The sequence below is a fragment of the Mus musculus genome, chromosome 2 (assembly GCF_000001635.26).
Source record: "Mus musculus strain C57BL/6J chromosome 2, GRCm38.p6 C57BL/6J".
Taxonomy (NCBI): Eukaryota; Metazoa; Chordata; class Mammalia; order Rodentia; family Muridae; genus Mus; species Mus musculus.
In genome coordinates this window covers 79,629,711-79,643,672 of record NC_000068.7, presented here as the reverse complement: position 1 = coordinate 79,643,672, position 13,962 = coordinate 79,629,711, and the positions used below count along the sequence as shown (strand labels likewise).

At 40.4% G+C, this 13,962-nt stretch overlaps 1 protein-coding gene and 1 long non-coding RNA gene across 3 annotated transcripts in view; one reads left to right on the top strand and one right to left on the bottom strand.

Annotated features, from left to right (window-relative positions):
- Positions 1 to 13,962, bottom strand: part of Itprid2 (ITPR interacting domain containing 2) — an 84,104-nt gene that overhangs the window by 29,294 nt on the left and 40,848 nt on the right. Inside the window, exons 3-9 of one of the 2 annotated variants that reach the window (XR_001783177.2) lie at positions 7,929 to 8,933; positions 7,595 to 7,640; positions 4,367 to 4,416; positions 3,471 to 3,527; positions 1,672 to 1,711; positions 1,484 to 1,582; positions 61 to 269 (exon numbers count right to left, since the gene is read on the bottom strand). Coding sequence is in view for 1 of the 2 variants with exons in the window: in NM_080558.4 (NP_542125.3) it covers positions 61 to 269; positions 1,484 to 1,582; positions 1,672 to 1,711; positions 3,471 to 3,527; positions 4,367 to 4,416; positions 7,595 to 7,640; positions 7,929 to 8,133 (706 nt within the window). In the remaining variant the exon portion in view is untranslated. Of the gene's footprint in view, positions 1 to 60; positions 270 to 1,483; positions 1,583 to 1,671; positions 1,712 to 3,470; positions 3,528 to 4,366; positions 4,417 to 7,594; positions 7,641 to 7,928; positions 8,934 to 13,962 lie in introns of those variants that run through there. The other variant, NM_080558.4, reaches the window with a different exon arrangement.
- Gm46751 lies at positions 8,611 to 13,954 on the top strand. Its single transcript, XR_001783386.2, has 2 exons — positions 8,611 to 8,691; positions 12,208 to 13,954. It is a non-coding gene; the product is annotated as a predicted gene, 46751 (long non-coding RNA).

Here is a 13,962-nt window from a genome sequence, read left to right as displayed (position 1 = left end):
AAGATCATCTGGCCTAGTTGCTCAACGTTTCAAACATCACACTAACATCAGAGCCCTTACTTGTCAGAGCATAGTTTGGGTTCTCTACTTCCATCCGTTGCATCTGTGCACTCAGAAATACTTTAATGTCTATGCCTCTGGCAAAGGATGATGAATTAAAAAATCTGGAAGGAATTTTAGAAGCAATATCTGGTTCATCTCGTCCAAATCCAAGATTATATAGAATTTCTTCAGGATCTTCCTCGTAAAGCTCCAGCAGTTCTGAGACACTGCAACAAAGGAAGAAGACGTAGAGATGTCAAGTGTGCTCAGAGGTCACACTGCACGTCAATCAGTCCACAGCCCCGTTTTCACTCCCCGTGGCTCAGGTCTTCACATCATATCTTTCTGTATCTTCCGATACTTCGCATGCATGAGATACACAGTCCTTAGAAAGGATATACAGGCACATTTTCTCATGATACTAGTGTTGGAAAATCAGAAACAAAAGTCAGAAGGCCTAATCCCTAAGAACACAAAACAGATCCTCTAAGGGACTGCTCACCTTAGTTTTTTGGTCATTTTTAAAGGATTCTCCAGGAAAGTAGTTCAGACCAAGCATGATAAAGAAAGAATAGATTAAAGGGAAAACATCATAGGGAGTTGATACAGCTTGTGTACTGAGGACCCAGCTGTGAAACCTAAGCTTTGCTCACACTTTGTTTTTCTTATAGGAGGCAACTATCTTAGCATAAGCAAAGAAGGAGACAAGCTGGGTCAGAAACCCAAGGAAGAGCTTCCCTCCAGCTCCTCTCTCCCCACAGCCATGAAGGAAGTAGGAGGAGTAAAGTCAGGAGGAAGTGGGTTATACGGAGAGAAACTTGTCCCTGATTCCACTGGGAATTCAACAGTAACCTACCCTCTCACTGCAGTGATAATCCGAGTTTTGGGGGGGCTTCACAAGGGAGTAAGAAAGAAGAAAGATGGAACGTGTCTAGAAGATGGCTAAAGCTGCTTCAGAGAAAGAGCTGTGATGCAATAATTTGTATAGCAATTTAAAAACTGGTCCACAGGCCCACAGAGTTGATTTAATTTACATTTTAAAGGTCATTGGTTTAACACATTGAAAACAAATTTAGCCTTCAATATCAAGCTGCTAATAGTGGCTGTGTATGCTGCTTTCTATGTCAGAGTTCCTCAAGGCACTCTGAAGTTTGTTTCGGCTCCTTACAAATACAAGTTATCCCACTATGGAGTTTTTCTCTTTCAGGATGCTCACATAACTTTAACCGATCCTTAGGAGATTCTAGCACTGGTATGAACAGTTAGTGCTTTTTATTTGGTTCCTTACAGGTATCTCACTGGTTTTTGCATAAGAAGCTCTTGTCAGTTATGATGGTCTAGGAAACACTTGGGGCCCTTTGATTCACACTCTCAGCATCAAATCAAAGACCAGAAGGTGACAGGTTCAATACTGCATGGTCACAGTTTTACCAGGACTGACCTTGACACGGTACCACTGCTTTTCCCAGACCCAGTGGAATTCATACTTCTCCCTTTCTGATGAAACTGTAGTCTTCTCTCCTTGGCCAAGATATTGTTGCTAGAAATATAATAAGATACTTTAAAACTCGATTTTCTATGATCCCTTTTGACTTTTTAAGAAAGGAGCTGACCCAAACAAGTACATACCAGTTTTCAACTTGAGCATCAGGTTCATGTAGGTGATTGGCTACAAGTAATAAACAAAAAGACAGACAGACAGACGGACAAACAGACAGAGAGCACAGCTGTTAGAAGGAAATGGCATAGTTATGGAGAAGACAGGTTATCTACATCGTCATGGTTGGCTTGTTAGATATCCACTACTGAAACCACTGGACAGAGGGGCAATAACTGCGCCAGCAGCTTTTGGAGGTGGCTTGTACTTTCTGGCAATGCAAAACTACTTCTAGCCGAGTATTTAAAAATTAAGAAAAAAAAAATCTATAAATAATCAATTAAATTTCTGGAACCCGGCTGATGAGTAATGAGGGAGATGAGCAGCATATAGTGGTGTATGTAATGCTATTAAATTTCAAAGCTGTCAATCAAGAACATCTTAAAAGTAAAGGGACTGGGTGCCATTAAGGAGAACCACAGTATTCACATATTTCTTCTGTGATTTTAAAGTTAGTATCAGCCTTTAGAGGATAATGTGAACTGCTCTCCACCTTTCAATGTAACATTTCCTTTAAAAACTTCCTCTCAGCTTTAACCTAGATTAACAAGGTCAAAGCAAACAGAAGTCAAGGTTTAGAGTTAATTTCATCATAACTGTAGAAAAACAAAACAAGTAAGAGTAATAATCAAAATGTCTACTTCAGCAGTTGATTTTTTTATTTCTGATGTGCAAAACTGTGAGAAATGTTTGCTTCTTTATACTTCCTACCAATAATATCGTTTGATATCATGAAACCTCCCTGGCAGATATCAAAAGCATCAAATGCATTGCTTACAGGGATGCTGATGTACATCTCCATAAAGGACTGACAAGATTTTTAAGAGCATTGACTTGAAAGAAGGAAGTTAAGTTTTCAATTATTCCTTGAAAAACATATTGACAGGGATAATGAAAATATGCATACTATACTTTCTGATGCTAGACTGTTCTAAATAAGTAACTCATCTTACAAATGGAAATGCAGGTCTAAAGAATCAAGGACACTAAACTCAGTGAATAAATTCATTATATCATAAACTAAAACAAAAACCAAAGGGCTCAGTCATGGTGGCTGACACGTGCAACCCCAGTACCAAGGCGGCAAAAGCCAAAGCACCTTGACTGTGAGGTCAGCCTGAAGCTACACAGAAAATCCAAGGCCACCTTGGCTCCACAGTAGCGACCTGTCTCAGGACAAAGTAAACTACCTTTTATAATAACAGCAAAATTGCTATAAAGGAGAAAGCTAGCTTTATAGACTGGAAGCTCTACTGGCACCTACAAAGGATTTAATGACATACTTTTACAGTGCTGAAGCCGCTTGAAAGAGGCAGCAGCATAAGGATCCGACTTGTAACTCTATGTGGGCTTTGTCCTTTAATCTGTAACTGTCAGGGGTTAAAAGAGGGAAAATATCAGGAGAAAGACAAACCACAGCTCTAAGTGTGACATGAGTCTATGTCCCTAAACCAAAACGAAGCTTCAACTTAGTTTTTTCCTGCGTAAATATTTAAGCTCCCGTCTGTCTTTGGGTCAGTTTTCCTCTCATTTATATCACCATAGTTTTGTCATAAACAATTCCTCTGCACATTTAGGTCAGGCAAGATGGTATTTCACAGGCGTCCAGGCAGGAATCCTCCTGGGTAAGACAGTGAATGTGACCCACTGTCAAGGCCTTTATTTAAATATATCTCCAAGAGCCTTCGATTTGACAGTTCTTCCTTCATTTCTTAAGGTAACTAAAACTCCATAAAGATTAGATATAGATATAGTTCCTCAACAAACATACCTTCAGCTCCCAGTGACAGGTCATCTTCAAAGCTTCCTCCATTTCTCACAAGCACACCTAAAACAGAGGGTGAAAATTCAGAAACCACGCCCCCTGCTGTGCTGTTTACCACTAATCCCTGCTACTTTATGACATCATTAATTAAACAAGTCTACTAAGATATTTCACAAAACCTAGGAAAATATCTCAAACCTGACTACGCTGAAAAATTATTTATGTCATTTCAAAGAGCAAACAAGCCTTTTCTCTGTTGTAAGGAAACTAGGTTTGTGGCCAGGTAAATTTTCCAGAATTCGGGGTTCATACTTTATATTCCCTTATGCCTCTGAAGACATTTGATTAGAGAAACTACTTCATCAAAGAATTCCGTAAAAAACTAGGTCCCAAAGCAGCCATTCCTTACACCTTCACGGTATGTCAGGACCTCAAGCTATATTTTCCTCACACGGTGAATGCTTCTCCTTCACCTTGTCATCACCTGCACATTCTTGCTGTACTTGGAACGTGAGAATTTTGTCTTGCACAGGTGCAAAAATCCCAGGTGTGGTAATTTCAGTTAGCACAAGCAAAGAAATGCTACACTAAAGTTAACCTGGCTCGCTCACGATATATTTTCTTTCTATTGACATATCAGAGTCTGTATTTACTCCATCTTTATAATATCTAACTGGGCAATAAGAACATAAGGATGGCATTGTGAGGAGCTTCGGGAAACAAAGTTACTGAAAGCTACTTACTATTCTTTTATGACTTATGACAATATCTCCCCCTTTGGGCTTCTAGCTCACAATGGCATATTTTATAAACATGATCCTCACTAGTGCAATTCACACGACACTCTCAGCTAAAAGACGATGGGCGATTCTAACTTTTGAAGGAGGACAATGCTCTCTTACCCTTCGGCGTACCACTGCTTTGCTCATCCAGTGAGGCTCCCAGAGGGGTGCTGTAATCACAGGAACACAAAAGCCTCAGTCTCCTGAACACCCATCTGCAGAACTGTCCCTGGGTAGCCTCACTTGAGAATTATAGCTAAGCAAGCATCTTAATCAACTCAGCACTCCTCCCCAAACACCAGGAATGTGAGCGGCTTACATAAGTAATGTCCTTCTAACCCAGCAAATACCTGCTGTCAGGTCAGTTTACCAGCAATAACCTAATCACAGGTCTGCTCTGAGGCAATTAAGAGCTGGGATGGCCTTAGCATATGAAATGAATTGTTATTTTCTTTGCAAAATTAGAAGGGAGGGGGAGAGAAAGAGACAGAGACGGACAGACAGAGACAGAAAGAGAGAAGGCTAAAGAAACACTCAGTCCCTCCTACCAAAACAAGCCAACAAGAACAACAACAAAAATATAAAACCAAGATTAGAAGAAAGCGCCTTTTCAGTGGTAAGTAACTTCACTTAGTAAAACAAACCGGTTACAGGCGTCAGGAAGAGTTCTTAACTCTTGCCTGCCAGTGGAGCTGGCAGCTCAGAGCACAACCTAGGCAGCCTCGCCACCTCCACAGCCGCCTTTCCTCACAAACACAGGGAAGCCTGAGCATCTCTGTAACGTTTTAAACTCTAACAAGTACACATTCTCCTCCCGTAGCTTTGCAAAGTCCTCAGCTCCCCTTGGAATCGGAGTCAGGGATCAGCCAATACTGACTTTTCTCTCCCTCAAGTTTGTAGTTCAAACACGAATGTCTCCCAAGTTGTTTTCAAACACAAAGATATCTTTACTTTTCCCAGTTTTGTGACTTGCATCACAGAAATATTCTTGTATTCTGAAGGGTCTAGTCTGTGATACAGGCTTCAGTTTCTCAGTAACAGTTCTAATGATTTGCATTAGAAGTGGGGTGCATTCAGCTTCAACTACGCTGCTCAATGCCAATTACAAACGCAAGCAAATCCCTAAGCAAGGTGGTCCTGTGAAATTCAGTGCTTTTGAGACTGGAGTTGAAGAAGAATCACCAGCAAGTACCATATGGGCCCTGACAGAACTTCAATTTTAGGGTTTTGCAAACATTTCACATTTGTATCATTAAAAATCTTTTTTTCCCTCCTGGTAGCTCTTTCCTTAGTTGGGCCCAAACACTACAGTGGCCTGTGTCCACAGCTGCCCATGCTATTCTTCACTGACAGAAAATGGCAAGTAGGCAGAACGTAACTGGACTTCTTCAAAAGCAGTTCTCTACTTCTGGACACCTCCCTCCAAATCCCACCAGAATCTTCTACTGCTTCTTAGACATTGTGTCAAGTCATTTGGTTAGTAAATAAATCAATATAGTTATCAGAATAAAGACTCCACTGGAAAAGAAAAAACATGACATCTTTACCCTGAATATGGATAGCAATGAGGAAACAGTATTGCAGAATTTACCAAGGAAGGAAAATGTCTTTCAGATCATCTATCTGCATACAATATACAAATTATGTTAATGATCATCTCAGGTACACACAAAAACTACTTGTACATTGAATAGGGGTAAGTACATGAACAAGAAAGAAATCTACGACAGGTTTCCTTAGATAATTATATAATCTGTGCACATTAAGTTTAGCAATGATACTTCTGGAATTTTCTGGACCAGTCCTGAGTCCTGGTCAGTGTTAGCATTAGACTACTTCATTTATCTAAAAACTGTTTTTATTTTCCATCTCCTTGATATGATTTCTTCTACAATCTCAATTCCTATATATCATTTTTGAAATGTGATTTTTCTCTTGTTCTTACATTTGAAAAAGAAAAATCCTTCGACTATCCCCTTGAGATAAAAACGCTAGAAATTTTAAGACCTGTTTTCAGTGTAAGCCAATAACATATTAAGGAGTGGATTTTAAATGAGACCAAGATGTAAACTTTAAAGTCCTGAATAAACGCAAGGACAGACTACTCCGTTCCCTCCTTGATGTGGAAACGTCAGAGATGCTGCTTTGTAAGTTCTCTCCTAGAAAGTTCTGAAGATGTACATTTAAAAATCTCAGCCTTCTAATCTAACACTGTTTGATGGCGAGCCCCTGGCACACAGTATAGTACTGTGCTTTGTAAAGGCCATATTCTTGTCATCTGAAAATCAAGGGGTTAAAAGAGGCTGATGGTTAACCTAAAGATGTCTTGAAGCAATGTATTTGCCTCTGTGCATCTTTAAAAGGAATGCCTATACATCCCATAATATTTCAGACGAGTCTATGATGCCTAAGTAAAATTCTGCAGCTAACAATCAGTATGGCTCCAGTTATGAACTAAGACAGAGACAGCTATTGGTCTTTACAGGGAAAAAAAAAAAAAATAATTCCATATGTGAGTAGCTTTCAAAAAGAAACAGAAAAAAAAAAAAAAACCAACAACCAAATAATCCCTAGGATAAACATAATTTGCGAAAACAATAATATGCCCAGAAGCAAATGCCAACCAAAGTTTAAAAGTTATAGTCTTCACACACAAGGTTTTTCAAAGAGCAAATAAACTGGGGGAAAAAATAGAAGTAAAACACATTTTACTTTAGTCAAATTTACTTGTAATAAAACCCATCTCCTCTGTATTTTATCAAACATTTTTGTGCAGGTTGCCAAAGTATGTAACTAAACAGACTCATAAAGTATGAATGCCTTCAAAGCTCCATTTCCTTCTGCGAATTCCAATGCCATCTGACAAAACCCTGTCCCAGGACTTAAACTCCAAGGAGCAAGTTGGCTAGTTTTAATAGGTCCCCAGAGAGACCTAAGGCACACAACACAAATTAAACCCCAGTTAGTGTAGCTAAGTAAATTAAACTCGTCTATAACACGTTTGAAAGGAAAATGATTCTATGCCAGATATGCAGATGCCAAAATAAAGAAAAATAAAAGGTTCTGTGAAACATCAAAATTATTTCAAGAGAAAGCACGACCAGCCAAAGTAGCATCACTGTGACCTGTTTTAGTTTCTGATCTGCTGCTGACATCATGCCCGGACTGCTGAAGTCGTCAACTCGGTCACCAAATAATCAGCGGCCACAGCACTTCCAGTTCTAATCGCTTCTAGAAGGAAGCTATCGGCCGGCTCACTTTCCGGTTCCTAGCTTACAGTGACCACGGGACCCAGAGACGAAGTCGAACCCCCTCGCTTCTCCCCCAGGCAACCCCCGCTTTACTTACCGGCAGTCTTTGAGCCATATCGCGATCTTCTCGTTGGGCACGTTTCCTGCGGGAGTAGAGCGAAGGGACAGCTCGTTAAAGACCCCAAACATAAGTACTCAGAGGCTGTGCCATCCTGACACTCCCTTGCAGGAGAATCTGCCCTGGCAACCCGTAGCCTCCGAGAGCCTTCCCGGCGCCCGACCCAGGGGAGCCAGCCGGCAGCCAGGTGCACATGCTGGAGCTGAAGCGCGGGTCACGCGCGCATTTAAAGTTCGGGGGCGTCCGGTCCCCGCGCCCGGTGGCACGGAGCACGCCACCTCCCTGATCGCACGTCCCTGTCCCGCGCACCGACCTCGCCCCGCGGGTGCCGGCAGCTTCGTGCCTGGGAGGTCCTCCTCGTCGTCCTCGTCCTCGTCCTGCGTCGTCGTCTCTGTGGACAGATCCTCGGTCTCCGACGCCTGCCAGGAGCTGCGGCACTTGGCCCAGGCCTTCCTCCTGCGACTCGCCACTTGCCACTCCAGTTCCTCCTCCGCCTCCGCCGACAGGGGTCGGTTCATGGCCGCGCCGGGGGCTCCGCGGGCCCAGCCCGAGCCTGCGCGGGACACAGCGGCGGCTGCGGGGACCCCCGCCGCTGCTGTCAGCGCCCAGCCGGGCAGGGGGCCCGGGGGAGCCAGAGCGGGCGCCGCAGGAGGAGGGGACAGGGAGGGGGGGAGGGAAGGAAGGGAGGGAGGGGCGGAGGGCCGGCGCTTCACGTGAACCCGGCCTGGCGGGGCGCAGGAGCGCGAGTGGCTCCGGCAAGCCGGGTAGGCGCCGAGCGCCCGCCCGGCCCGGTCCCGCCTACTCTAAGACCCCGCCCTGCCCCCTTTCTAGCCACGCCCCCGCTAATGCACAGTCCAGCCTCTCGCAGCTGTGCGCCACGCCCACGACGGAGGCCACGCCCTCTTCCGGTGGCGGTCTTGCCGGGAGGTGAGGACGAGAGTTGGGGCGGGGCACGTCCTGACGGGCTAGGAGCCGAACCGCCCCTTCGCGGTGGCCTCAGGAAAGAGCCAGATTTGTTTGTTTGTTTGCTTTACAGCTTTTCCTTCTCTCAACTCCTCTCTCGTCCAGAAATAGAGGTAAAGTGCCAAGGCCAAGTCTCATAAAACGCCCCCGCGTGCAAACAAGTGACTGGGCTGCTGAGACTTAATCAGTGTAGGATGCCTACAGGATTGGGCAAGGATGAAAGAGACGTGAGATTGTACTGTCAGCTTGTCAAAGCTTACCTTGGTGTTGCTCGCACATTTTGAGAAACCTGTGTGTCCTGGTTATGTGAGGTATGAAAATCCAGTGAGAAAAAAGTGGGTATGTCACATTGAAGCTGCAGACAAAAAAAAAAAAAAAAGGAAGTGAAGAAAGCGACCTGGGAGTATAAAGAAAGCTAACTGCTTGGATTTGGGACTTAGAAGATGTAACAAGAAGCAGGTCATGCCAAGCTTCTGAAACAATTCTTAAATCCCAGCTTCCTCCGTCCCCTTTATCATACTTGTATTTCCTATGAGGAAAAAAAGATTAAAATTCTATCCAGATTGAGACAAAGTGTTACATATCAAACAGTGAATGTCCTAAACCATCTACAGACAATATAGAAAGCTTCCAACATTTTATTGAACTCTGCAAGCAAAGTGAGAATAGTTTTTTGCTTTGGTCTATTTTTATGCTTTTTCTTGACTAAAAAGGACATTTTTACATAAATAATATTTTAAGGAAGAAATTTTCCACTTGAAATAGATATTTGCAGTTCATAAAAGTCCAAGTTAAGTGTGCATTCATAAATGAAGGAAATAGTTTTTGGAACACAGAATGTAGTGTCCTTGAGATGAGATGGAACCTAGTTTCTTGTGCAGGCCTTTGCACATAATCTATTCATCTTTAAAGTAGCACAGGGACCTTCCTGTCTTTGGTCCTTACTTCTTTCTAGCATGGTCCATATGTTTGATAGTTCCCAATATATCATTAATCATTGATAGAAACAACAACTCCTGATGGTTTATCAATATCCCCAAGACCAATTCCAAAATCCAAGCTGGCTTCCCGGAGCCATCCCAGCATTATCATGGCCCTCCTGCACTTACAGTGAACTGTAAGGGGAGCTACAAGGATGGTACCAGCAACTCAGTGACTTGACCTTTCACTGGTAAGGGATCATTTAGTTATTAATATGTCTTAGACTTTCAGGAGCTCTATATTAAGGATGAAGGTACCTCTTTCATATCCTTCCAATGCAGCTGCCTGTGGAATATGAGACAGATGAAAAGAAAGTGCCTAAAGAAGTGTTGGTGTGGTTGGTCAAAGGCTGTAGAGGACACTGGCTCCAGTAGTTTTATCCAGGGCCCTGTTGGATTCTGTCCCATCCATTTGCTGTCTCCAACTTCCACTCTGACACATCCATGTGCTGTGGCTGGTTCTCTGTCCTTGCTTTTTAAATCATTCCTGTTCTGTCTACTGCCTGCATGAACCAGCTGATCCGGGATGTCTTCACTCTGTGGCTCCCCCAGTCATGATCACATCCTATTTACAGTTCCTTGATGTACAACAGAATGTACACGCTGTTCATTGAGGGGAATGGATTAAGCAGTAAATAATATGATCAGATCCAGACAATATGTTTAGTTTACCAGCCACTTTGTAAACATGAGAGATTATGGACCATATTTTCATATCTTTCATGTATCCACAATACAATGCTGAGTCTACATAGAATACTGCCTACTCTTGAGGCAAGATGTCCGTTGCTATTGTTCTTCTTTAAATGAGACAAACTCGGGTTTTGTCTGCTTTGCGTTTTTTCTCCAATGCTTATTTTTTTTTAATTAGCTTTGCTTGTACTTTTAGAGAACAAAGAATTCTGGGGAAAGGCAGTAATGAAGTATGGCTTCTAATTTATAGGTCATTCAATCACAGTCAAAGAAAAAGGGAAGTAAGCCCAGAAAGTATAATTAGAGTATAGCAACTATAAACTCTGAATTAAGAATATTGTCTCATTTGTTGATGCTTATGAAGAAGAGAAATATAGTTATATTAATGGACAATTTAACCTAACAAGGTAGAGTGGAAAGAGGAAGGCTTTTGGTATCAGACTAAAGTTGAATGTTTTCCTTCTATTTTTACACATAACTGATCTCTCTGGATATCATTTTCTTCGTATGTGAAACTGCAATCATAACTACCTTACCAAGTTACTGCAAGGGTTTTAAAAACTGAAGTAGGTATTTATTAGGGCCATTGCAGTTATTATGTTGAAAAACACAAAAATAAGTCGATTTCATATGGAGGAATATTCTAATACTAATGAATAGCTTCTTCTATTTCCATTTTTATGTAAATGTTCCTTAAAAGCTTAATGAATTCAGGGGAGAACAGAAAACATACTCTGATTAAATAACAAAATTTCAGGTGGAAAAGCTTCAATAATAAGTGATATATAATATAAAAATTCTAACTTTAACATAGGCCTCAAAATTAGAAAATAAGATCTACTTTGACTGTAGTTCAATTGAGGCCTTTTGGTTCTAGTTAAGAAACTGTTTCAGTTATATTTATAAATTATAAATATATTTCAGTTATATTTATGTAAATCAAATATTTCAGTTATATTTATGTAAATCAAATTTGTATTAAAAGTCTGATCTGAATGGCAGAATTGTAGTTATATCAAATAATTTTTACCCTTTTTTGGGATAATACCACATATTGTATTGCTATATTGTCCACTTCTATTCAATATCTATCCTGACATTAGATGTTTGGAAATTTCTCAAAATATATTTTATGTGAGATTGGTATAAAATTTATTGTACAAATAAGACATCTTCAAGGTTTATGCTAAGCAAACATGACTTACTTGTACTTAGCCCAATGATTCTTAAATTCATTTCAGAAGGAAACCTTGTGGGCCCCTTTACATCTATTAGCATTTCCCATGATAGCAGGGGGGGATATTTTCCAAATAGAATGAAATAGAATTTAAGAAAAATATCAATCAATATGAATCAATAAACTCTACAGAAACACCCCATGATTTACTTATAAAACAAGTATAATAAATAAACTCTGCTGAAAGCTACTTAGTTTAATTTTAATCAGTTCTTTGATCTATTCCATTAAGTTATTATTAATCATTAACATTGTTTTGTTTTATTATTTCTAGTTTTGTACCTATTTTAAAGAAATAAAATCATATCGGGTATATAATTCAAACTATGTTTGACTTTACAGACTAGTAAAAATGTAGTAGTGATTGGTTTGCCTTTCCTTATTGGAAACACGAGTATAGCAGAGCCACTTGCCATGTGTATTTTCTGTATTTCATCAAGTCCATTTCAGAGGGAGAGGGCTGAATAGGAGAAGAGAACTGCCTTAGAGATGATTTACTCCACAATCCTGTACTTACCCCATTACAGATTTTCTGAAGTTGGGGCATTGGAGGCTTGCCACTTTTCCCACTTGTTCTAGGGTCACATTTGTTGAATAATACTAGTCTTACCCTCTCCACAGTGAATTTATAGCCAGCTGTTTTGTTTGTGTTTGTTTGTTTGTTTGTTTGTTTGTTTGTTTTTTCACTGACTCTGTTCTCTCTTGTTTCTGAGCAACAGGTAAGAGTGTCCAGCCATTCTTCATCCACAATGGAGAAGCAAGATTACGTAACAGAATAAACAAGCTCCCTTTGACCTGGTTTGTGAATTTGTAAACTGCTCAAAGGAGGCTTTGGAATATTCCTACTGGATATATGGGACAGCTATATGGAAAGGCCAAAATATTTGTAATCCAACTGTGAAGTCTAGATACTCAAGTATGGATTCATCTCTTCTCTCTTGCTCCTCAGTCTTGCCCGAAAATGTTGCTTTTAAAGATCTCAGACTTTTTTAATCATACAAGGTTTTACATAGGTATATGGGATCTGTATCCAATGCCCACACCATGACAGTACTTACTGATAGCAGTTTTTCTGCAATATATGACAAAACAGGATAATGTCTTAAGTTCCCAGGTATTAACACCATCCTGTAATGTGATTAATTTTTTGAACCACATTTTCTTCCTAATCTGATTATTTTCAAATACTTGTATTTTTATATATGATTGAGTGGGGTTTTTACCACTAAAATCACTTAGAACTTAAAAATTTACTATATGTAGGTTTACAATTATGTATTCCTATTTAAAACTTTCTAGGTCTTAGTGTCTGGATATACCTCACATCTATCTAACACAGGTAGATTTTAAAGGCTTTCTTTATGCGTACAGTGTTCATTATGTTTGTTTCTCATGTGAGCAGGCATGAACATGAACATGTGCACTAATCATGCACACAAATAGACACACACACATATATTGTACATATTAATGTATATTTATAAATAATATATATATTAAGGAAAATCAGTTCTTTGACACGTGCTTGATCCTGAGAAATGTGAACTCTCCTGGCTTCTCCCAGCCCATTTCCTGAGTCTAATCTCCTTTCTGCAGCTATTTCATGCCCACTGCAGAACAAACAAAATCTACATTCAGAACAGGACCCTTCACAAGTTCAATGGAGTTATTCTGGGTGAGTCATTGAAAACACAGTACAAAACCTTTCCTCACTCACCAGAAATGCATTTTAAAAATAAAGCCAAAGTGAACAAGGCTTGGCAAGTTTCAGAGTAAAATGGGGAGAGAGTGGGGCTTTTGCCAGCCACAGACAGGATTTTGGCTATCTCTTAACTACCAACTTCACCAATTCCTTTTGTTACCACTAACCAAAAAATGCAAAGTTGAACAGGTAAGACATCAACATAATGACCGTTCGACTAGCACCTTCACAGCAGGGCCCCTGCAGAGCCCATGTGTCTTGTAGCTCAAAACTGTTTTAAGACTCCTTTTGTGTCTTTCTTTCCTGCAGAGCTCTGGGGCACACACATTGAGAAATCGCTGTCTTCAGGCTTTTTGACAAATAATTAAAAAGTAATATATAAATGTAATATCTCTTCCTTTAAAATAGCTTTTAAGTAAGTGAGGTCGCATGAAAGTTAACCCAGCAACAAAGTATTGGACAAAGTAGAACTATGGAGACAGAAAATAAGCTAGTTCCTACGAAAATTTTAAGTTGAATTTTATAATAAGTAAGTCTGTGTAATAGCTTTGTGAGCCTGAGATACTTAACATAGAGGTATTCAAGATTTATAAATCACTGTGAATTACTTCCTATTAACCATATTACTCAACCAGTATTGTGAAGAAATCTTATTGTCCACAAGACACTGCAGATCACACGCACAGGTACTCACATCTCATAAGCGAGGAGAAACTCAGAATGTACAAGGAGATATAAACTCGGGTTTGTTATTCTAGTTATGAGTATTTGT